Below are 24,208 nucleotides of genomic sequence, written 5' to 3'. Positions count from 1 at the left end.
GAAAGTCTTTTCTAGAACACAGAGAGTATATACCCTGTGAGATTAATGGTGAGATTTCGCTGAACCCACGTCTATGTGCACCTGCAGTTTGCTTGTCTTTTTAGGTGAATATACCCACTGAAGTTGCTGTGCTGGTGGTAAGTAAAATCAAACTTCTTCCAGAGCCAAATTACATTAAAAAACCACAGCTCTCCAGAGAAAGCCGTTGCACGTACCAGGTGGGCGTGCGTGCGGAGTGTAGTCCTGTTAGACACAAGAAAAACGGTATTAAAAGATGCATCTTGGAAGAATGAGGAGGTGATGAGATTTGTGAGGGTCATTTTTTTATGTCTCGTGGGAGTTTATCTCACAGTCTTCAGCAATCTTCTAGAAAGCGTTTTCCTGCACAACGTGCTTTGCCGACAGTTTAGCCTGTTCATTATGACCAAAGCAGTATTTGGTCACTGACCATAATTTTTCATGCTGAAGCTCTGGCCATCTTTTGATAGGGAATGCTGCAGGGTGTGCTTGCAGCCCTGCAAGTGGAGCCAGGGGAAATGGGTTTATGCTACAGAGGGTGTGTTTGCTACAGGGAGGAAGCCTGCAGCTTTTTACATTGTCTGCAGCTGCTTGGATGCTGGAGAAACATTTCAGTTCCAACACAACATTCTGCTGGGATACTGCAGAGCAGCAAGGACGGCGTGGATTTCAGAGGTGACACCATCTGCAAACCACGCTGGTGGGAAAGGAACTTCCAGGCACTGTGTAAGGAGCTTAGGCAAGGAATGGACAGGACGAGAACAACTGGTTTGTAATAATCTTACTGTTTTTCAGACTCTTGTTATTCCGCTCTGCGCTTAGATCTCCGGAGTGCTGAGTGACACCACCAGGGTTGACTCTACTTTGTAGCTGCCAAATGGTATTAAATATATTCCTGTTTCTATTTCATTCTTGATGTGGAGATGCTACATGATCATCCACAGGAGAGCTGGTGTCAGTAACGTTCTGTGTGGGTCAGAAAGCGACAGGCAATGCTGCTCTACAGGGCACAGCTGCTGGGGATGGCACCTTCGGCCTGACTGTGCTCGTTGCCAGCTGGAGCTCCCAGCTGGGGCTGTGCAGGATGTTCCCTCAAGTGGCTCTTCCTCTTCAGGAGTAGTTCTGCTGACAGCCCACCGGGGTATAGATTTTATTAAGGAACTTATTGAAATAAAAGACAGTAAAGGCAGATCATATGGAGATGCTCTTTCCTTTTTTTCCCCTCTTAAGCCCAAATCTGATTTTGATTCAAGTCACAGAAACGTGCCTTCCTTACTTAAAAAATGTATTAAAGAACAAAGCAGCAATATTTTTAGTATGAAAACCAAATGAGGAAACCGAACTTAAGTGTTGAATGATGCAAATAAGTCTTAAAATTTATTTTGATTCTGCAAATTGCTTCCCTGAAGTTCATTACCGACTGCTCTTTTACACAGATAACCCTCAAACCAAAGCTGTTGGGTATATAAATGAAGCACCGATTGTTTTATGTACAGAAGAAGATGCTGATGTGTTACCTGCCTTATTTTACTGTGTTCGGTGAGGAAAATTTGTGTTTTCTATATCTGTTTTATACAAGCATCACATAGGAAGAAAAATATTTCTTTACTTTTAGTCATATTTCATTATGTGAAATAATGGTTTGGTACCAGGCATTTCTGCGGCATTCAGATGGGCTTATCCCAGGAAACGTTCTTTTCTAGTGAACACTCAGACTTCATTTCCAAGTCAGTAACCACATTTAGTTCACTAGTAAATGTATATTTAAAAGCAATATGTTAAAGTAAATGTTCTTTGTCGTGTAATGACACATAAAGTACATACATTTTATTGGTAAGATCTGGGTGGCATCAGCTGTTCCTCGTGTTAAACACTTCACAGTCAGCAACCTGAGCTTCTTACGCAGTCTGGAAAAATACGAGACACTCCGGATTATTTGGAGACTGAATTTTGGAGAAAATGTTGACCGTATGTATCTATGTCTTACTTTTTTTTGGTGAACATACAAATCCTGAATAATGTTTTTATAACTTGGTTGTGCCCACCGGTGGCTTTTTATTACCAAGGCATACCCAGCAAGTGAACAGACAACCAATGATAGATGAAGCATTCTGGTTAGCGGGGTGCTAGTAAATCTAAGTATAAGTGTAAAGTTAAAGCAAATTAACTAGTGCAATTAAAGTTTGCGCTTTAGTATATAAATTGTTTTAAAATTGTAATGAGTGTGCCACCAATTGCCTCATTTTGAAGTGTGTGTCCGTGCTGTCCCCCCGCTCTCTCTGGTTTTATCCTGCTGCTCTGCCCGGTCCCACAGGAACTTGGCATTTGGATATAGCACACGCTGGGCTGTAAATTAATTATGAACTGTAACACAAGGCTCCAAGTCTTTCTGGGACAACAGCAGCAGAATTGCTTGAACGCTGGTTGTCCGTCAGCGGCCAACTCAGCTTCATTTCCACAGGACCTACAATTTGGTGCATCTTGGTAAGACAAGAAGGTGTCGGTACAATACCTGAGTGGGAGAGGGAAAGGTAAGGTGGGTGTGCACAGCCCAGGGCAGGCAGGTAAACTAATCACCGGATGCAGCCAAAATCTGCATCTAATTTTAATAATCTCTCTGGCTGTCAGCAGTGTGTGCCAGGGGCTCGACACACACAGCACACACAGTCATGATCACTTGGTGCCTCAGTATCCGGTTAACTGGGCTTAGGCTGCTCTAGGTCTGTAAATTGTTATACTTTTCTACCTTCTTTACTTTAAATGCAAGTCCAAGTAAGGAAACTACATTCAACTCATGTTTCCAGCAACTTTTCTCACCTTTCTCCAAGGCAGCGGTGGGAATTAGGGGGTGAGAGAAGTAACAGGAAGAGAGTTACACAGCACCTCAGCAGAACAGCCCTGGGATCCACGCAATCATGCATGTAAATGGTTTGTGTTACCCATGAGGCTGAATTCTAGGCCAGATAATTGGAGATTACACAGCAAAGGTACCAGTTTGTCCTGGTGAGCTAAGAGAGTCCCTGGCTGTGGCCAGAGGGAAAAGCTGACAGGTCTTTCCTCACAAACAGACCGAACCCAGTTTGGGCAAGCGGAAAGAAGGTCCTGGGATTATAGGACTGGATTATAGGGCTGGATTAAAAGTGGTCCACGTCTAAATCTTTAAATCCTGTTTTGATGCTTAGTCTCCACAGTGCTGTTCAAAACTGTTTACAAGTCACTGTATAATTTAGCTGGTTTAGTTTAACATCACCAAGTGCTTGGTGCTCCTCAAGCAGCTGGGTTGAGTTTTTCTCATCCTCTCATCATCAGCTGATCTGAGCTGCCTTCTCAGCTACACCTGCTGCTCTTGGGACAGTGGCACGTCAATATACAAAATCTCAGATCCACAGATAGCACAACCACCTCCCTCTCTTAGGTCCTCTCTCCACTTGTCCATGTATAATTTTAAAAATAAGGCTAAATATTGTTTACACAAAGTGTCTATATACTTTAAAATAAAACAGTTGCCCGAAAGCATTGAAAAACCAAAATGCATTTTCTTCTCTTTACATTCTGTCTCCCGTAGATCTATACAATTGTTCCACAGTAAAAATCAATCAAATGCAGAATTACCATATAAAAGCTTGCCAGTTTTATTTGCATACAAAACAGAAATGAAAGAGGTTCACAATAAATTATCAGTGTGCTCCCATGGAAAATTCTTGTGTATTTATATAATGTGGGTTAAAAAAAAATATTCTGTTAACATAAGAGTTCTTTGCAAAAGGGCAATAGCTGGGTCCAAGGAAACCTGATTATGCATTGTTCTCTGGTGAATGCAGTCGGGTTAACTCAGTAAAGCGATTCATCCAAAACCAACAGAACATAATCAACTGGAAACACATGGATAACAAAACATTAACTTTTCCAAAGGGTTCTACATACACCAACTAACGGATGCATATTTTTTTTTTTTTTTAGATACAGTTGGAATAGTGCATGGAACAGAACTCCGGAGAAAGATCTACAGGTGACCTTTCATCATCATCTAGCACCAACCCACTAACATACTAAGTTTCTGGCATGCAAGATAATTACCATGATTTGTTGTGTCAACTGGCCATGTACACTTTTTTTCTCCTTTAATACAAGAGCCTGTAAACATCTTCTGGGACAGGTTCAGCACCTGGACAAAAGGCCACACACAGATGCACGTAAAATGTTTCCCTTATTTAAACAGTTCACCGAGAGGGTTATTTTCCATTCGCCCTGTTGCGTGCTGGAGTCTTGATGCTCCGTTTGGCGATCCTCCTCGTGAAGCGACTGATTCCCGGGGATCTCAGCTCAGCAGCTTCCATCTCTTCTCGAACAGGAGTGAACTCTGGTTGAGCAACATGAGGTGATGGGTAGGAGGACTGGGAGTACGGGGCTGGTAAGGGGTAGGACCCGTGAACCACGTACGGCTCTTGCTCACCATCATACATGTCCTCGGGGTCATAGATTTGGTAGGAGTTATGTGGCAACTGCACTACTGGGATGTCTTGGTCGGTTGGCTCACCATATCCACCTTAACCCACCACCACCAAGAGTATTCATACGGTTAACACAGGAGGAGGGGGGCAGAAAATTAAAGCACTCATTAGGAATTTGACATTTCATATATAGATATATTTATATATAATGCGTGTGAGTATATATATAATCTTTAAATACACATCTTTTATTCACACAAAGGAACAGTGAAAACATTTAACAAAATTAATAAGCTGGAGCGATTGGAAACCCACCAACAGACAGCCAAGTTAGTTGGAAACCACCACCAGAATTTGTCAAATGGCCAGTTGTAATCCTGTGCTTACACACTGCGCGACCTGCCTGCTTTAGCTTATCCCAGTTACGGTCTAAAATACGTGATAAACAGGCAAAATGGGTCAGGTGAGCGTGGCAAGGCAGCTAAGTGCATGTCCAGCAGCGAGTGAGTTCATTAGTGGTAGTCAGTGTCGTTGATGGAAAGCACAGAGCAGTTCAGCATCCACCTGTGACCTTCCTGACCCAGCCTGGGCCTCTCACCTTCGGGACTGGTAGCCATTGTAAGGGATGGGGCCTTCAAACAGGAATCCAACAGCGGGGAGGGGAAGGGAGGAGGAAAGGACAGGAAGAGACGACAACAAAAACATTCAGGTGAGTAAAACATACAAATCGGCTCCAGGGTAGATTAAACCGTAAACATCAAACAAATACATCTTACGTGTAACATCTGTAGTAACCAGTGCTTTACTAATAAATTTCAATTTTAGGTTGGGGGACATGATTTTTGGCGATTGTGTTAACTTCCTCCCGTGGCCTCTCCGTGCTACAATGAGACGGGAAAGTAGGATACAGAGAAGATCGTAGAAAGAATCATTTTCTCCAGGTTGCTTCGCTGGTTAATGACAGACACGTGCATCCCTGTGTCAGGTCACTCGACCAGGGGTTTAGTAAGGGTCATGCTCTCATGCCATTCCGAGGCACACGGGAGGGGAACCCGAGCAAAAAAACATTTGGAAAACTACAAATGTAAAAACTCAGTCGTCACACACATTAGAGGCAGGGGTTCAACACACAGACATGGAGATGGAGCAGGGTCCTAACTACACAAACACATAAAGGACAAAAAGCCACTATGTGGGATCCGTTTTACAGGCCAGGAGAGACGGGAGATTCTCCTTGGTCACCAGCCCGGGGTCACCTCCTCGCGCTGCAGTCCCATGAAATACAGCACCACTGGACACGCACGTTTTTAGGGAGCTACCAGGGGAGGTTTAGGTTGGACGTTAGGAAAAGGTTCTTCACCCAGAGGGTGCTGGACACTGGAACAGGCTCCCCAGGGAGGTGTCCCGGCCCCAACCTGACAGTGTTCAAGAAGAGACTGGACAAGGCCCTCAGACACACGGTGTGAGCTGTGGGGTTGTCCTGTGCAGGGACAGGAGCTGGACTCGAGGATCCCTGTGGGTCCCTTCCAACTCAGGACATTCTATGATTCTACCACGTTGTAGTGCAAGGTTCACCGGTAGCCTCCATCTTACTTGGGCTGTTGGAAAATGCCTCCTCCGACCCCGCCATCGGCTCCCCCTACTCACCTCCCATGCCGTACCCCGCGCAGGAGGAGGGGTCGCAGTAGCCGGGCGGGCCAGAGGGACCCTGGGAGCCCGGGGGTCCGGTGTGACCAGCGGGACCCCGCGGGCCTGGAGAGCCTGGTGGCCCTGGGCTGCCGGTTCGGCTTTCTCCTGGAGGTCCTGCGTAGAAGGGGGAGACGAAACACCTGAGTAGTGTCTTTCATAGAATCACAGAATAGTTTGGGTTGGAAGGGACCTTCAAAGGTCATCTAGTCCAACCCCCTTGATGAAAACAGAGAGCCGAGGCCACCTCTTCTGCAGGGCTGGAAAACACGGCCCGGGTGTGCTACCAACACCTCCAGGAGACAGCTGAGGGAAGGGCGGCAGCTTTCCTTGGCAAGCAAGACAAAGCAGCGGCCAGAGAGCAGGAACCCACTCCTGACGAGCCCCCTCTCTGGCCGCTGCTTCGTCTTCCTTGCCAGAGACAGCTTTTAGCCAGGAATTTACACCAAGCAAGGGTTTCACCAAGCGTCAGCCGTTCAGAAGGGCGGTTTCGCGGGGAGGACAGCTCTGTGTTCACCCGCTCGGGGCGATGCTGCGCCCCGGCACCCGTGCTCCGATGGCCAGAACACCCGGGGAAGGCAATCCAGTTTTACACCTGCTTCAACAGGACCTGGATCTCGGCCTCTACGCTTTTTCAGGAGCTAGATCTAAATCCCTGTGGTTAATGTGCCCAATTATTATACATTGCTGTGTCGAGTCACAGTTAGGTATCGCCTTAAGTCAATGAGAAAACAAATGCAATTAATCCAGATTAATTTTTTCCCCTTTCAGACTCCATCTCTGAAAATAATAATTAAAATATTTTTTAAAAAAAAGGTTTTGGAGAAGCAGTTTATCACAGGGAAAAGAAAAATACTTGTGTGACTGATGACACCATCACGTGGCACATCACAATGTTGTGTTACAGAGTGAGAACATTATGACAGTTCGGGTGTCTAAATTACCGACTCTTCTGCTGCTTAAGCCTCAGGAGCGGAGGACAGAGCCCTGTGGCTTTCCACATGGGTCGGAGTGGCCTAATCCAGACACCTCAAATGCCACAGCTTTACCTGTAGATCCCGGTGGGCCTCGAGGTCCTTGTGTTCCAACCCCTGGATTGCCTTTTTCTCCTTTCTCGCCTGGTAAACCTAAGGAAATAGTACTCAGAGTCACATTTTGAACCAAACTGCGTGCAGTGTTTGTTATTTAACGAGGATTATAGTTCCATGTGCTATTCTTCATCTAGAAACAGATGGCAGAGGAGGAAAGAGGTAAAAATAAAGAATTATTTGGTTCTTTTTCCCTCCCTTCCCTGACAGCTTCTCAAGGGAAACATGGCATTCCTGGGGTCTTAAACATTCCTGCTGCCGTGGTGGTTTCACCGGGGTGGTATGCAGAGGCATCGGCCAGTTTCCAGGCTGCGCTTCCTGCTGGAAAGCTGCCTCTGGACTACACCAGTGTACAACCATCCTGAGTCAGAAGAATCCTCAGAGCCTCACAAGGCCGGCTATAAATTTCTGCGTGGCCCAGAAAAGTCAAATTTTTAACGCAACAGCCAATTTTTCTTCCAACATTCACCCACCGAAGAGTGGTTCAGCATAAGATGGTTCCACACACAAATGGAGAGAGGTATGGTGGGTTATTGCAGAGTCTTGCTAGAAGGCAAGAAAGGAGTTTCGGCACAGTCAAAATCTGTCCCCTCAAACAAAGCCCAATCTAAGAGTTTCCTGGTCACAAAACTGACGCACAGCTGTTGAGTTGTGTTCCTGCACTTGCTCGTGGTCCTCAATTTCTATTGTTGGGTGTGATCCATGGAGATCACAGATCTAGTAATCCAGAAGGCATCGCCTTCTTCCAGCTTTCCACCTCTGTCTGCACTACCACTGTGGCACCCTATAAAAACACTTTCTATATGCAGCGATCACAATAAGTGGTGCCGAACTAGAGTAGGTGTCAAAACTACAAATTCCAGACCCTGAGTTTCCACCGGCAACTTGGAAACTCTCATAAAGTCTGTGTTTGATTTGGATAGTTCAAAGACACCAAATCCAGGCTGGTTTGTGGGACTTTTCCTCCCATTTTCCAGACCTCCCAGCACTGGTAATTGCTCTCACTGCTTCAGAGCTTTCGCACTTTAAGAGTCAAAGCCAATACAGAACACCTCCGTAAAAACAAAGTAGAAAGAAAACAGCTGCTGCCCTTGATGGAGCAGTATCTACAGTTTCAACTGACTGGCCTCCTTCCTTCCCTCCTGCTCAGGTAAGTGTTACCTCTTAGGGAAAAACACTTGGAGGACACCTGCTTTTTGCAAGGAGCTATAGAGGACTTTTTTTTTTTCCTTCATAAGCTAATTTCTCATGGAAGTAAATAAGTAAGAACAAACTCTAACTGTGGAAAAAATTGTAATTAAAACCCATCACTGACCAAGAATTGCTCCCATCGAGTTCAATAAATAAGAGTCTGCTGAATTACAGGAGATTCGGTACCTGCTGAGGAGTTCTAGGTCTTCTACAGAACAGGAGGCTTCCAGGGCACTATATCGTGTAGCCCAACCATGTGGAAAACCCAGGCTGCACCACAGCCACCAGTAACTCCATACTGAGCACAGCGCTTTTAACCAAAGCATGACGAGCTCTTTCTCTTACCTCCAGAAAGCTTTTTTGCCGCTGTCCTGGCATAGTTGAGGTATTTTCTGCTTTCCGTTTGTACTTTATATTTCCTTTGATTGCACAAGTTTGGGGCTCTTTTGCTTTTTTTTTTTCAATTTCTTTTGGTGACCAATTACTTTCTCATTGAGAAATTATACAACCACAGCCACTTTTAACAACATTTCCCATTAGCGTGTCACCAAAGCTTTCCAAGCATTTCTAGTAACACTGTGTTTAACAGGAGAGACTTGGCCACCAAGAGAAGAAATACCATGGCCAAAATGCATCAGCAGAAAGTGTCAGAGAGCAGGTGTGGAAATCTGGGTGATGTTTATACCATTATTTTGCAAATAGCAGGTGTCTTCTTCCTCCTGCTTCCAGAGGATACTGGGCAAGACAGAACAAGGCCTTGTACCCCTCATCCCTGAATTTATGGATAATGGAATATTTATATAATTACTACTAAAAGTGAAATCTTTCTGTTTGGTTGTCCTGACCCTTTAGTCATTTGATGACTACAATGGTGCATCAGTTCCCTCTAACATTCCTCTCTCTCGATGTCAGCACAAGTGTTACTAAATGTGCCTTTGAGCAGTGTAGGAACACAAGTGCAAGGTGTACCCCAGAATGTGCTCTTACCTGGAGACTCCAGCTCATGCCTTCAAAACCTGTTGATTACCGGAATTCTTCAGTTACTGAATCACCCCCCTCAGCTTATTGGCAAATTCTTGCTCATACCACAAGCATAAGCTTGTTATCCTATGACTGGCACTTCACACTGATTTATTGATCACAATGATATTCAAGGACATGGAATTCTTCTGAAGAATCCCTAGGTTCTGCTTTGCTGGTTTAATACTCTCACCTGTGCTTACTATGACACTCAAAGCAAAGCAAGTACCTCCTCTGCTGTTTAAAATCTTCGGTGAAATTCTCAAAACGATCTGCAACCACAAGTCTCAAGACCTACAGAGCTGCCACAAAGCCAGCTTTTCAAAGGGCATTTGGGCTTGACACCAGAATGAAGCCACATCTGACGTGCACAACTAAGTTAAGCACCGACACTCAGTCTGAAGAGAGCCAAGCATTTGGGGCAGGTTACGGAACCTGGAGCGCTAAGGGGGTCACAATTAAATAAAGAAGAAATGCTGAAGGGAGGAACAGCTTCCAGAGCTGACTCACCAGGGCACACATCTTACCTGTCTAGAGAAATAGGCAAACGCATGCACACTGAAAGACTTCAATGATATCTGTGTCATGATCCCACTAGTTTTTATGAGCCCTAGGCTGGGTAAGAGGCCAGTAGGGTTTCAGGGGGCTGTGGTCAATAGGGCTTTAGGGGTCTCCTCTCCCCTTCCCTAGTGCCCTTCCATTTCCCAGCGTATCTGAGCCCCCTGGAGAGCTCCAGAGCTCATTCCACAGTGCAGACAGCAGCACGAAGTGGCTCTGCCATGCGGAGACCCACCTCTTCTGTGCTGAGACCCATCCCACATGCAGGCTCTGCAGATTTTTAGATGATGGCATATAGCTGAAATTCAGAAATCCTGGATGTTCAAGTGTAGACAATCTTGGTGATGTGGCTTGGATACATGCCTCTATGTTCTCCCCCTACTCAGTGGTTCAGGCTACCATCTCAGGATAGAATCACAGCATCATTTAGTTTGGAAAAGACATTTAAGATCATCAGGTCCAACCATTAACCTAACACTGCCAAGTCCACCACTAAACCATGTCCCTAAGTGCCACATCTACACGTCTTTTAAACATGTTCAGGGATGGTGACTCCACCACTTCCCTGGGCAGCCTGTTCCAATGCCCGACAACCCTTTCCATGAAGAATTTTTTCCTAATATCCAATCTAAACCTCCCCTGGCACAACTTGAGGTCATTTCCTCTTGTCCTATCACTTGTTACCTGGGAGAAGAGACCAACACCCTCCATGCTACAACCTCCTTTTCTCCAGGCTGAACAGCCCCAGTTCCCTCAGCTGCTTCTCATGAAACTCGTGCTCCAGACCCTTCACCAGCTTTGCTGCTGTTCTCTGAACTCTCTCCATCACCTCAATGTCTTTCCTGCACTGAGAGGCCCAAAACTGAACACAAGTTTCGAGGTGTGGCCTCACCAGTGCTGAGTACAAGGATGTGTTGGGCCAAAAAGATTAAGAACAGCTCTCTAGCCTAACTGCTCAAAAACTTATCAGGGAGAGGGAGGCCTCATTTCGGACCTTATTCCAAGATCTAATATCCAACACACAGAGGAATATATTCATCAAACTGGACCACAAGACCTTCTTCCCAGTGGTGGTAGGAGGTAGGAAAGGAATGCAGCTTCAAACTGCCTAAGTTATGCTCTAACCTTTAACCACTGGAGAAAGGCTGGAGAGGAACTGGTACCTCCATCATTTCTATCAAGCCTCCTTCACATCTAGTGTTCTTACCTTCTGTCTTGCTTACAAATGAATTAGTTCCTACCAGCCTTTTGCCAGGAGATAATAAGCAGCCCCCGGTCAAACTACAAGTATGCTAAAAGCAACATGACCAGGTTGTTAAAGCTGTAGCCTTGAGACTGTTTTAGACTTTCAGGTTATAAAGTGTCCAAAAGGTAAGTTTCAGGAATTTAATATCCATAGCCTTGGTAGCCCTAGCTCCTAAATCTCACTGAAGGTCAACGGGTCTTTAAGTGTTTAAACTCCAGTCTCTGGAAATTTGCTGACATCTTTTCTTCTGGGATTCTTAGCAATGCAATACATGGGATTCCTGCTCTCAGAGACTGTCTTCCAAAACTGAGTCAGAACCTCCTGTTTGCAGTGCAGGCTTTGGTTAGCAGAGGCTGCAGTTTCAGTCAGAAGTGCTATCCAGAACCTTTGGTGAATGATTGCATTGCACAGGGTATGTAGGGAGCAGTCCTACATGGCAGATATATGCTCTAGCCTACATTTATATTCCTGAGGGAACCTGCCAAAAATCCACATCATCTGTGATCAACAACTGAATTCCACCCATTTTGAAGACAAATTTCTCAGACACACCCCTTGGCCTGCATTCCAGATACCTAAAATTTCCTTAGCCCTGGCTTGCTTCAAACAACTCTGTTGCAGTTCTCTACTTCTGCTGCAGACCATTTCACAAGGTAAACTTATCTAAATTGCCTCTTACTGTACATGTCCTGTAAAGAAATATTTACCATTTGCAAAAGGCAAAGTCTGTCTGCATTGCTTTGATCATAAGAAGACTGGTCCATGATGGACCATTGCTTATCCTACTGTACAACAACATTATATGGTGTCTTCAAAGGCAAGTTGCCCTGATGTTTTCAAATCACAGCCTTCCATGTGCTCAATTATTATTCTTTACACACACAAGAACACGTGCCCATACGTGATGTTCACAGAATAAGCTGCAGTAAGAAATGATAAATATGGAACAAATCTACTCAGTCTAAGAATAAAATGTTCATTCTGGAACAAGTTATGGAGCTCTTGCGCAGGGCTAACCTTTGAAATCACATGGATATCAAGTTCCTAATGCAAACATACTGCAGGCCAAGATACAAGTCTGCTTCAGGTTTCTTTTAGTTTAATTTCCAGTAAAGTTTACCCAAGTGAAAGAAAACAAACACCAATGCAAGGATACCCTACTCCTAAGGTAAAATTCACATAAGTTAAAATCAAGCATTTCATGGGCTTCCCTAATGGACTTTCCACCAAAGCTCTGTAATGGGAGTAAGTTAACATTCCCAGACCTCTTGATTCTGTAAATGACAGAACATTCAAAATTCACCCATTTCACTTTCTGTCAAGGTCACTTTTGCATTTCATTAGAGCACAGCTGCGAGAAAGTCAAGGCATCGCTCTCCAAGTTACCTCAATGGTTAATCACTCTCAGGGATAAAAGTGTGCATCAGATCTATCATTTGAGTTAGAGTGGCTTCAGATTCTAGTAACTGTTTTCATACTTGTGCTCTGGACATACTTCAGCAACAACATCAAACTGTCTCTCCCCCTTCACGCTAACCACTTTTTTATGTCTTGTCCCCGTCCAAAATAAACAATGGCTTGGGTTCAGCCCCATGGAGATCACAAGCAACTGAAATAAATTATTTCCAATGCTCTGCTAAAGATACCTCTGATAGCATCAGTTATTAAAAACAAAACCAAGATCACAAACACATTGCCTAGCAAAGAAAATCAAATGTCCATGGTTTGTGCACAAAAGGAAATCTTTGGTATTGCTTATCTATTTTTGTCTTTAACAGAATACCGTCCTTTGAGGAGAACTGCATTTTGCAATTAAGAAAAATTAAACAGCTACCAAAAATGTCCGCTTTCAAAGATGTTCACTTGTAACCATAGTGTACAATAACACAGGGTGATTTTTTATTAATCGAGATGAAGTTAAAATTGGAAATAAACACATTAATTGACTCAACTGGCAAAAGTTCCATGTAATTCCATTGAAATTTTGCCATCAGAGCTGTAAACATGTGGCTTCTGATAACAAATATTTAACTAACTCTTTCATATGAAGCCAGGAAGCAAATATGGATGAAGCTGTACTTGAGAGTAGTGATTTTCCCAGTGACAGCTTAGGTATTTATTGTATTTTAATCACAGTGGGGTGGAGCGAGTAGCCACAAGCTTTGTGCATCACTTCAGGACACAGCAGAAGAGCAGATGTCCACCCAGCAGAAGAATAACTGCACTTTCACAGCATCTGAAATCTAGTAGTGCCTCAGCATAAGTTTTACTACCGCTTTTACATTTTTCCTCAAAGTTGAGAAAACTACCCATATATTATAAAAATAATTGGAAAAAAATTCTGCAGTACTCCAACTACTTTCTGAGCACTGAGAAGCCAGACACTAGTTATTTAAGTCCCAGTTCATAAACATAAAATCAAAACAAAAGATGTTTGAACTAACTGAAATAAAAATAGAAACCAGTGCTGTGAACTAGTTAAAGTAGAGGTGAGTGTTGTGAATAATCAGTGTTTATTTATGCAAGTATGTAAGAGCAAGATTCTAGTATTTATCTGGGACTATGTACTATAAAGGACTGATAACACAATGTGGTCTCCTTAATCTTTAAATCGCTGTTTCAATTCAAATGGCTTGTTGGGGCACCAATAAAATGCTCATATTGCTAACAAATATTGAGATTGCCAGAGATGATTTTTTTTTCCACATCATCAAAAAAAAACAAGTGATAAGACCCCACAGTGTACAGCTCAAAGAATAATCAACTAGAAAAACTAAATAACAAATGTCTTAGTGCGATCCTAATCCATTCGCTTGTGTCTACACTGGAAAAAAAATAGATCTGAGCTGGCAACAGCCGCTGAGAACTGTTTGTGTCAAGAGAATGACTTCTCCTTTCTCACGGAGGTGGGTCTTTCTTGGAAGGACCGGCTCAGTGTGTTACTAGTGAGAGGATACATCTAGGAATGGGACACCCTGGACCTAGAAGTTCAAGTGGAGGTTTTGAGCACAACTCCAGGACACAGTCTCAGTCCAAACCTCCTTCCAAAACATCTGGTTAATGTTTGGCAGAGTGACAAGGTCAACAAGAGGAAAGAAGCTCTTGGCCAGGCAAGTTAGCAGGAAGGTTCACTGATGTAAAGATCTCCCACTGCTGACATTTTCCAGTAAAGCTCTTTGGTGCATGATTTCCAACCAGTTCTACACGCTGCTTTGCAGAAGTTTCCCCCTCTCACAGGCTGGGATTGATGGGTGGTGGCCAGGAGGGGTGAGCAGGAGGAAACATCATCTAGCGTGCCCCCACTCTTTTATCTTCTCTCCTACCAGCACCTTGCCACTCCGTTCAGAGGCTCTAACAAGTTCTTGCAGCCATCCCAATAGTTTGAACTCTGAGGCAAAAAAAACCCAACACTCTACAAGATAAACAAAAGGTATTTTTTTCCTTTTAGTGTCTATTACTTTTACTATGCTCTACGGACACTGCTGTCTCTGTTGCAGTGTATTTTCTGTATTTAAAGGTGGAGGCTGACTTTTTTCTAATCTGGCACTGCTTTTGAACACTAAATTGACTTCATATACAACCAAAAAGCTGATGACATCAGCGAAAAGCAACACATTGTTCATAAAGACTTCCAAGTGGCTGGCTGGAAATCTTCAGGACAGGACTACACGTGTGACTTGCTGAACAAGTTAAATACAAACAATGATCTGGAACACAGCAAGGGATGGGGCCTGAGTCTATTTATCCTCCTCTTTGTAGTCACCAGAAAGTCAAACCCCTGCCATCCAGAAGCAGGGTAATTTTAGTCTGCTGCTTCACTGTATGATGTGTAAGTAGGAATCAAGTGAGAACTGGGAATGCACAAGAAACTTCCAGTCAATCTCTATAAGCATGAGAAGCTGGTAAATATAATTTTTACTTATCACTGATGCGTTTTGGGGTTAGCTTAGAGCGATTCCTTAGAAATGGATTCCGAAATATCCCAAGGGTCTGTACCACTCCAAAGGTGTTTTTCTGCTGAATAATCTGCTACTACATTAAGCACACATCAGTCTAAAATTTCAGTTGTTTCTGAAGAAATTAAATCCTTAAGGACTAATAAATTATTCTATATTCTTATCTACTTTCTGAATGAGCTTTTTTCTCATCCTTCCAGATTCTCTGCCAGGCTCCAGTTACATTAACATACTAAAATCCGTTCTCACACCAAATAAACTAGCCAGTTATTTTGTCTTTAAGTTTACACATGGATTCTTGATTCTTAATCAATCTCATTTTAAGCTATGAATACTGTAAAACACTTCCAACATTTGGGATCACATTTTATGAAAATCTGCAGAGAGCTCTGGCTGACTGATTACAATTCTTGAAGTATACTCGATAAGAGCTTACTCTCTACCAAGAATGAAACTCCCCACAAGCACTACCTGCCAAAATCAGTCCCTTCAACATCAGTTATCTATATAGATTGGAACAGAGTAATATTCTTTTTAAATGTGTTTTTACCCTTTCTGTACTCACTCTTTTACCAATGCTGACTCCCAGATACTAATAATACCAGCAGTGGGTTAACCTACATCCTGTTTCATTTAAATGACTGTATCTAATCACTCTGATTTCATAGTAGTACAATATGTGGGTCTGGCCCTCAGCACAACAAATATGATGCAAAATACATGCTAAATGCTAAACAGGTTTCCCTTTTCGTAGCCTGGCATTTTGGTTCCTCCATTCCTGAAGTCCCAGCAAAATATTCTGTGTGCTTAAAAAGTCCCTGCCTGAGAAGCCATTTAAAATACACCAGTATTAGTATGGAAGCAACTGCCCTGAAATCTGCATTTAGTCTCTCCAGGTCACCACTTGCTTTGTTGTCCGATTTTCTTTCCTACTTGCCTCCTGCTCCCTCATTCCTCCTTCTTTCTGGTCCTTACTCAGCTGGAGCAGGCAGCAGCATGACTGAGAGGCCAGTACCCTAAACCTTGCCTCTTTTTTCAATAAGGTAATTAGAATTACAGTCTTGAGGAGAATGAAGGACCCACAGACTCACGGGTTCAGTCAAAGACTTTCTTCTGAGAACAGTGCTTTAACTCTGGTCATCATAGCTACTGTGAACTGGAACCACTGAGCTCCTGAACTGAACGGGCTTCATAGCAGTTCATTAACAGCAACACAAATTCCCTGCTCTTGAATATCACATTTGTCTCTTGGGTTTTTGGTCAGTTCCTCTTGTGATGCTCTTCAAAGCACTTGCACAATCATAGATCTACTCAGTCCTACCTCTGTGAGGTTAGTGCTACTCTGGTACACCAGAGATTGCCAGGGTTGCACAGAGAGAGAGTAAATCAAAAAGGAGCTTGTTTCTTTATTAGACAATACTGGTGGAAGAAAGGAGAAAGGGATCTAGCCTACATGTAAGAATATAGAAGAGAATGATTGCAAATGAAGAGTTAATTGTATTACTTCTCTCTGACTTCATATTTTCCTCTCCTTGATCCTCTCAACCCCATATAAACTAAGATTTTTTCCCTCTTCTTATCAACCTTGCTCCTTTCAAACGATCATAATTTAGAAATATTCAGACAGACATATTTCAAGTTCAGCAGAAAAGCTCAGTCTTTCCCCAGCATGGACCTATCAGTTTTGCAGCTGAATTTCTTCAAAAGCTCCTTTGCTTATACATTTAGAGTTCCAGATCACTTCAGAGTCCTACTAAGATGAGAGCATGGTGTGATGGGATGTGCCCAATAAGATGCCACCAGTCTTCAGCAATTTAGGCATTAAACCTCTGTCTGATGCTACCAAATCGCGCTTGGCAAAGCCTGCATTACCTTCATGACTGAGAGTCTCCAGAGCTTTCACTATGGTCTGTGTTGAGCTCACCAATCAATTAGTGAGAAAATGGTTCTTCTCACATTTAGACAGGAGACAAAAGCCATCAGAATGTAGCAGGAAAGGGAGATATATTTTTGCACATGTGAAGTATGAAGCCTACCTCTTTCTCCTGGTCTTCCTGGTTGCCCAGGGCTTCCTGGGAACCCTTGCATGCCTGGTGATCCTTGTTCACCCTGCGGCCCTGGAGCCCCTGGCCGACCTGGCTCACCAGGCGGTCCTGCGATGGTTCGTGTTGAGACAGACTGGCTTGGAATCTGGTTCAGAATTGAGTTATATCTTGCCATATGACCTGTCAGGAAAAAAATGTCCCCGTTTTCAAGTTGCAGTGGAGAATCTCGTTCAGCTCAGTTTGAACAGAGCACTGGCAGGTCCTCAGGGCTATGGTCTGTCGTGCTTCGAAATATGAAGTTGTGTGCTTGTCAGTGGAGAAACAGTGGTTTAGGGAGTACAGAGAAAAGGGGGAGAACTATTGTGTATAATATTATTTCCTTGCTTTGATTTTTTTTTTTTGTACTTTATGTCTATAAAAATTTAAAATTGTCACAGCAGAAGCTTCTGGGTACTATAATAGACTGGAGACAATTCAGACTTTTTTTTAGATGCCTGATGCTAATCAGCTCTAATTGGACATAAATCCATTTGAACATGAATTGAGTTGGAACATAAATCCTGACTGTCTAGCCTAAAATTAATAGATACCCTTGAATGCTCTGAGAAGCATCATATTTGTAAGCAATTGTGGCAGGAAAAGATCCATTCTAGAGATAGAAGCGTATGGACTATTTATGTACATACCCTGGATGAGTTGTTCACACACTTGCCGAGCAACAGCACGCACCATGGCTTGGGACTGGAGATCACCCTGGATAACAACAGCAGCAGCATCAGAACACATTTTTTTTGAATCATTTCTGTCTTGAAAATGCTTAGAGCAATGAAAGACATTTATTATCCCTGAGAGATTATACCCTCACAGATGAGAAAAAAGCCAAAGAAGTTTTGGGATTTCCCTGGTTCCCATGAGTGTTTTTAGCCAGCAAACAGAGGTCTGAGAAGATAACCCTAATGAGAGATTTGGGGACATGCCTAATGCCCCTTACTTCTCACCTTCAAAACATTAACGTAGCTATATATAAAACACTGTCTGGAAAAGGCGGCAAGTTTTCCTGATTGCACAAAATATTGTGCCTGTAAACACAGGGAAACATAAACTGTCGGAGAAAGCTTTTTGTCAGACAGAAAGCTTTTATGAGACAGAAGGCCAGACCACAAAAAAAAAAAAATGGTGGCTAACATGAACATAGACTTACCCGCTCACCCCTTTCACCCTTAGCTCCAGGAGGACCCTATGGAAAGATACAATACAAAACTAATTCTCATTTTGTTCTACCTCAAGATTTCTAACCCCTAAACATTGTCTCCCTTGCAACATCACAGTAAAAGGAGAAAAAACAATCAAGGAGCAAGGTTTTAGGATGTTCTGTGACAATAATGAATATACCCTTTCCATTTCAGTACTCAACAAAACGTTCACCTTTGGCAATTACATGGAGACAATTACTTTCTCAGGGGTTTGTCACGTACTGAATACTCTTGTTTAAAATGACAGCAAGGGCAGGCCACACAGCATTTCACCTGGCTGAAATGGGTCTATTTGTCACTGAAGAAGAGAAGGCTGGTGTGCGACAAAATATCGGTCTGAAATTTGCAGCATTTGCTGCACCAAGGCTCTGCACCCACTAGGAACAAGTTGTCTGGGGTGGTTACAGCTTCACCACTGGAGGATTTTGGGGCAGGCTGGACATCTCTCAGGAACTCCTGAAGCAAGCGAAGATCTGCATGAAGAGGTAACCATCTGACTGATGCATGGTTAAAGCACAGCTTATTCTATCCTGGGAAAGAAGCAGCTACTACAAGATCATTTTTAGACCTCTTTTCTATTACTCTACCTTTTGGGAAAGACAGTTATTGAAATCCAATAATTTTTCACCGACCTAGCTGTTTCTTCAGAACTACCACTTCTAAATATTCACAGCAGAGGTCTTACATGACCCACAGGAATATCTACACTCTAGGAAATTTAGTTCAATATCTGGAACATGTGTTTGGACAGGAACTGACTAGTCAGCATGTTATACATTGATAGTAATAAGTTCCATATCTCACCAAATCTCCTTAGTAGATTGCATGATTACACTTAGAAACTATGCAAAACTGGGCATTAGGTTATTATCTTTGCTTATACATTATCAGTCAATTCATTTCAACTTAGCTAAATAAAAAAAGCTTGCACTGGACTATAACTCCAAAGCAAAGTGAATTAAAAAAAAATATATTCTACAGATTATGTCAGAAGTACACACTGTCATACTCTGATGTCTTTAAAAATTAAATAGAACATTCACTGGAAAAACATTGAGCAGGCTTTATAATTAACTCAGTGGTCAAATGTTAAAAAGTGAATACACAATACTATCCAAACTGTTACAGTGAAAAGAAGGTCCACTGCAAATCTTCTCTTTTACATAATTTACACACCGATTTTATAGCTGTATTCCTTTCTTCTAGCTAAACTCTTAGGATTTTTTTAATAAGAAAGAAAATAATATCTGAAAGACAAACTTAGTATTAGAGGTTCCTAATACTTATTTTCAGTATTAGAGGGTGTAATTTTCCACTCAATGAAACCGATGGTCAAATTTGCAGTAACATTATAGAAAAAGACCTGATCATTAGTCAGCTGCTCTGATGTAAATCCAGAGTACCCATGAAAGCAGTTTTTTATTCATGCAATATTTTCACAGTGTGAAAATCAGAATAATATTTTGGAAATATTCAGGTTAATAAATGCATTCTTCAAATTCCTGAGGGGTACTTGAAGTGCAAGGGAAAAAAGGAGAAAGTAATTACACACAGAGTACAAATTCACATACTGTTATGTTTTTAACCTCTGTGTTTTAATCTTGTGTTTTGACTTTCTAATCCCTGTACTGCAAATGTTGTATGTAAGAATAACAAATGAATTTAATTATGAAGAATGAACAAAGAAAGACCAATAACATGTTTTGGTTAAGCAATAACTGCAAACAGATCCCAAGCTATAAATATTGAGGAGTTCTGTAAAATAGTGAAGCCGGGATCAAGAACCAATTAACACACAATAGCAAATACTGCAATATTAATTAATTTTACTCACAGGAGCTCCAACATCACCTTGTGGCCCCTGGTTCCCAGTAACACCTGGAACACCTGGAGCACCAGGTATGCCCTACATGGAAAAAGAGAAAGAAAATACTTAGTGGTGAGGACAATCAACATCCATGAATTCTGATGAAATAACTGTGATGGAGAGGAAGTGCACAAAGCAGACAGTTCTGGCAAAGATCAGAGATGCTGAGAGAGAGGACTAAGAAATGTATGTTCGAGGGAAAAGAGCATTGAAAGCACAGCTCTGAAAAAAGCTCTTGAGAAAAAAGGACTTGCGTAGCTTGTTTTCTGAAACAGGACTGCTGGACTACAAGACTAAATCTTGTGATGTAACTACCATGTTTGGGGGCAATGACTCAAAAAATTCTTTGTACAAAGAACAGGATTGCTTGTAGAATACTCAATACCATCAGCAGGTTCACCTGACTTCTTAAATCTATCAAGAAGGCATGAACCTTGCCTTATTGCCATATTTAAGAAGGATGAGACAGATTTTGGAGGCGCCACATCTTGCTTTGAAGGTTGAATGTGGCCTCTGCCATGTCTCTTGATTACTTCATGAGAGCATCTGAATACCCGCACTCACTGTCGGCCTCCAGACCAAGAGAAACTTGGCAATTTGCTTCAACTAACAAAACTAATTTGAATTTCTAACAACAACAACAACAGTCTTGTTTCAAAAGTTAAGAGCCCTAATACCCTTTATATAGTACAGTTACTTGACTAAGAACAAGCTATCAATCTACTGGTGGAACAACTGTCTCTCCTTCCCAAGGGAGAAATTTTTTCTTGAGCTAATTAAGAGTTGAAAGAAATGACACTGGGCAAGCAGTACTCTGCCAACCCTTATGCGTCATGAGAATTTTAACTTCCAAGGAGAACCCTTGGCCTATCCACTGAAGCCTAGGCAACCATGATCTACAATCCCGCTAAATCCTGCCGATTTTTACAGTAATTAATTCCATGGGCAATACTCACCATTGGGCCAGGAGGTCCTTGTGGGCCTGTGGGTCCGTCTTTGCCAGGAAGGCCCTATAAGAGAGAAATATATGCAATTTTACTGGCTTTTTATATGTGCTTTGTGAATCTGTTCCATTTCATCTAGAAGTCTTTTTTTTTCTCTGCTTTTAATTAATTTAAGGACCGGTGGTAGCGCTTCTTTAGAAGAAAAGGAGGTGAGCCCTGAGGAGGGTTTATTTCTGAAAAGAAGCTATAGCATAGCTGATATTTTTTAAAAAATCCAACTAGCCTCACAATATTTTTGGAGAAGCAGCAATGAAAAACTCTTTGTACTGGCAATTTTCACCTCAGAGCAAATTTCACTTATAATGCTGCTGTAGCGAGTAAATGAAAGTGTTTGCTGTCAGACTGCTCTACCACAAGATGGGTCACATGTCTACATCTCAGCGGTTGCAATTATTCATGGTCCGGCTGATTATGTGCTGAAAGATGGCAGTGGCAAGTCCATCTCCCCGCCCAGCGATGCCGCGCATGTGCAGGAGCCATCACCGAGGTCCTGCCTCGGGGAGCAGCAGCAACGCTCATGTGGTTTCCATTACGAACGTGCTTCAGAACTTCCAGAAATGAGAGCCAAAAACTAAAGATAACTTGGAAACTGGAAAGCAAGCAAATCAGAGAGAAAAAAAAAAATACTGACCAGATGTAGAAGAAAATGCACTATTAATGAAGTATTCTTGCAAATTAACCAATGTGCGCATTTTGTATCCACGTGCTATAACGCACAGGTTTCTGAACAGCCTCGTGATAAGTCAATTCCTTAATTACTACACAGCCTGAAAAGGAGAAATGTGATCTTATCTGTGGCTCAAGACCAGAACATAGAGGTGAGAGCAGAAGGAAAGGGAGGGTTTGAATGTGTTTATGACACACACAGTAAGGAACATTCTAGTCCTCAGTAATTCATACAGCTTCAGAAAAAAAAAAAAAAAAAAAACACACATCTTTTTCATTTTGTACTTCTTTTCTGAAACTTTATTTCTGACACAGTAATGAATATAGCATGAACTACTAGTTTTATGCTTTACATAATTTGGAAAGTATGATTCAAACCTGCTATCATATGGTATTAAAAACTGCTTAGGGAATATTATCTACCATGTACTGGGAAATGATTTTTTAAAAATCCCAAAAGAAGGTTGTTTCAATGATAAAATGAGCCATATAGTCAACTCATATTACATCATCTGTGCATCCTTAGTCTTGATAAGGAATACGTTTCCCTTTCGCAGTGTAGCCAGATGGTTCCTGAAGCATCAAGGACCAAAGCAGCTCCTTGTATCACAGTAAAAACTAAAGCAAATGTAACAGCTACATGGCATCAAAATAAAGACATTCATAGTGTCTCTGTCACAGTAGTTTTAAGATATACACAGAGGAAAGATTACAAGCCTAGCTCAAATTTGCAAAGGAAACCATGTTCAGTCTTCAAGATTGATATTTCTAGAGGAAGCAGAGAATGGCATAAGGAACTTTGAAATGCATTAAAAATTATAAAATAGAGTTTCCGATATTCTCTAGAAGAAGCATTTAGTTCTGAACAAGGTTTTGAAAAATTCAATGATAACTATTCACAGTTTTATAACAACATGGAAGTTCCTAAAAGATAATGCAAACTAGATTTGTTTTTGTATCAGTAAGACCATCAGGAACACTGATACCTTCATATTTACATGTATATTTCACTTTTAAAGCAAAGATTTAGAATCTGTGGTTATTTTTGATCATTCTTAAAGCAATATGAAAACTGGTTGGACCCTCTTAAAGGCTTAATTTAACTTGGAGGGAAACGTAGAGCTTTCCACCAACTTGTAGGATCTAGTGTGGATTCACACAAACTTCTAAAGAAAAATAATGCTGTATGTCACTACCTTCTCCCATCCTAGAACTAACAGTATGACCATAATTACACTGTCTTTGAATATATTTCACTATTTCTTTCCTCTGAGCAGCATTCTTACTCTTGGCTGCTCAAGAATCATCTCCTGCCTATTCTCCCAGGATTCATTTCTCTTGGCTCTATGTCTGTATCACTTGGCCACAAATAAATAACCTCCTACTGTATTTGTTACATGTGAAAATTACTATTTATGAATGAAGTCAAAGAGAGGTTTGGTTCAAGAAAGAGTAGGGTAATATCTATTCCCCCATGCAGGTAAAAGATGAAAGATACTTGTTTGTGCATCCAATAAAGTTTGAAGCTGATGCTACTCAGACCATCTGATGTCCTGAATGGATCTGATACTCTTTCTGAACTTGTGAGTAGTGAGCAAAAGAGATCAGTAAGTACCAGGACATTGGCAGGAAGACTGGGAATGTATTTCTTCTGGCTCTTTCTCACATTATTTTTGGTCTGTGTAATGTAGAAGAAAATAGAGCACTGTGAGAATTCACAAAGTTGTATTAAGAGCACCGAAGCCTTAAAGGTGTTATTCACTCTCTCATTTATTGAAGTCTCCTCTTTGCTTAACCATGTCCAGAACTTCTGGAGGGAGTTACGTAGCACAACAGCACTTTCTCTCTGATGCTGTCACACCCAGGACAGGAATGACTGTACAGAGCCCCTGAATCTCCTCCACGCAGCTTCATGTCCAAGAGCAGGATGGGACAGGTTTTGACGTGCGACCTTAGACGCAGGGCAGTTCAGAATCAAGATGTATATTATTTTGGAAGGTTAACTTAAGTCAAGACATGTTTTGCTAATGGCATGAAAAAGAGTTATGGAGAAACAGTGTAACTATGACAGAATTTTTTATAAGGGATTTTATTTGCCAGAATACAAATGGCAACAGGGGAAATTATCATAAGATGTTAGGAAAAAAAATGTTACAGTG

The 24,208-nt window shown here is 42.0% G+C and overlaps 1 protein-coding gene and 1 long non-coding RNA gene across 6 annotated transcripts in view; one reads left to right on the top strand and one right to left on the bottom strand.

Moving 5' to 3' along the window:
- The first annotated feature begins 833 nt into the window (after positions 1–833).
- LOC135984815 (uncharacterized) lies at positions 834–4,164 on the top strand. Of its 2 annotated transcripts, none has more exons than XR_010605714.1 (3): positions 834–898; positions 1,455–1,557; positions 3,979–4,164. It is a non-coding gene; the product is annotated as an uncharacterized LOC135984815 (long non-coding RNA). The 2 variants fall into 2 exon arrangements; XR_010605713.1 differs by lacking the exon at positions 3,979–4,164 and adding an exon at positions 2,333–2,413.
- Positions 3,651–24,208, bottom strand: part of COL14A1 (collagen type XIV alpha 1 chain) — a 125,295-nt gene continuing 104,737 nt past the window's right edge. For 2 of the 4 annotated variants that reach the window (XM_065627402.1, XM_065627406.1), the window contains 8 exons: positions 21,336–21,389; positions 20,347–20,418; positions 18,461–18,496; positions 17,946–18,012; positions 17,251–17,439; positions 7,205–7,282; positions 6,117–6,272; positions 3,651–4,564 (listed from right to left, as the gene is read on the bottom strand). In XM_065627402.1, coding sequence (XP_065483474.1) covers positions 4,251–4,564; positions 6,117–6,272; positions 7,205–7,282; positions 17,251–17,439; positions 17,946–18,012; positions 18,461–18,496; positions 20,347–20,418; positions 21,336–21,389 — 966 coding nt within the window. In that variant the 3' untranslated portion in view covers positions 3,651–4,250. Of the gene's footprint in view, positions 4,565–5,067; positions 5,102–6,116; positions 6,273–7,204; positions 7,283–17,250; positions 17,440–17,945; positions 18,013–18,460; positions 18,497–20,346; positions 20,419–21,335; positions 21,390–24,208 lie in introns of all 4 variants that reach the window. The other 2 variants (XM_065627403.1, XM_065627404.1) reach the window with 2 other exon arrangements.

Source organism: Caloenas nicobarica, chromosome 2, assembly GCF_036013445.1.
Source record: "Caloenas nicobarica isolate bCalNic1 chromosome 2, bCalNic1.hap1, whole genome shotgun sequence".
In the NCBI taxonomy this organism is placed as follows: Eukaryota; Metazoa; Chordata; class Aves; order Columbiformes; family Columbidae; genus Caloenas; species Caloenas nicobarica.
Note: the sequence above shows the minus strand (reverse complement) of the source record. Positions and strands in the feature narration are given on the sequence as shown.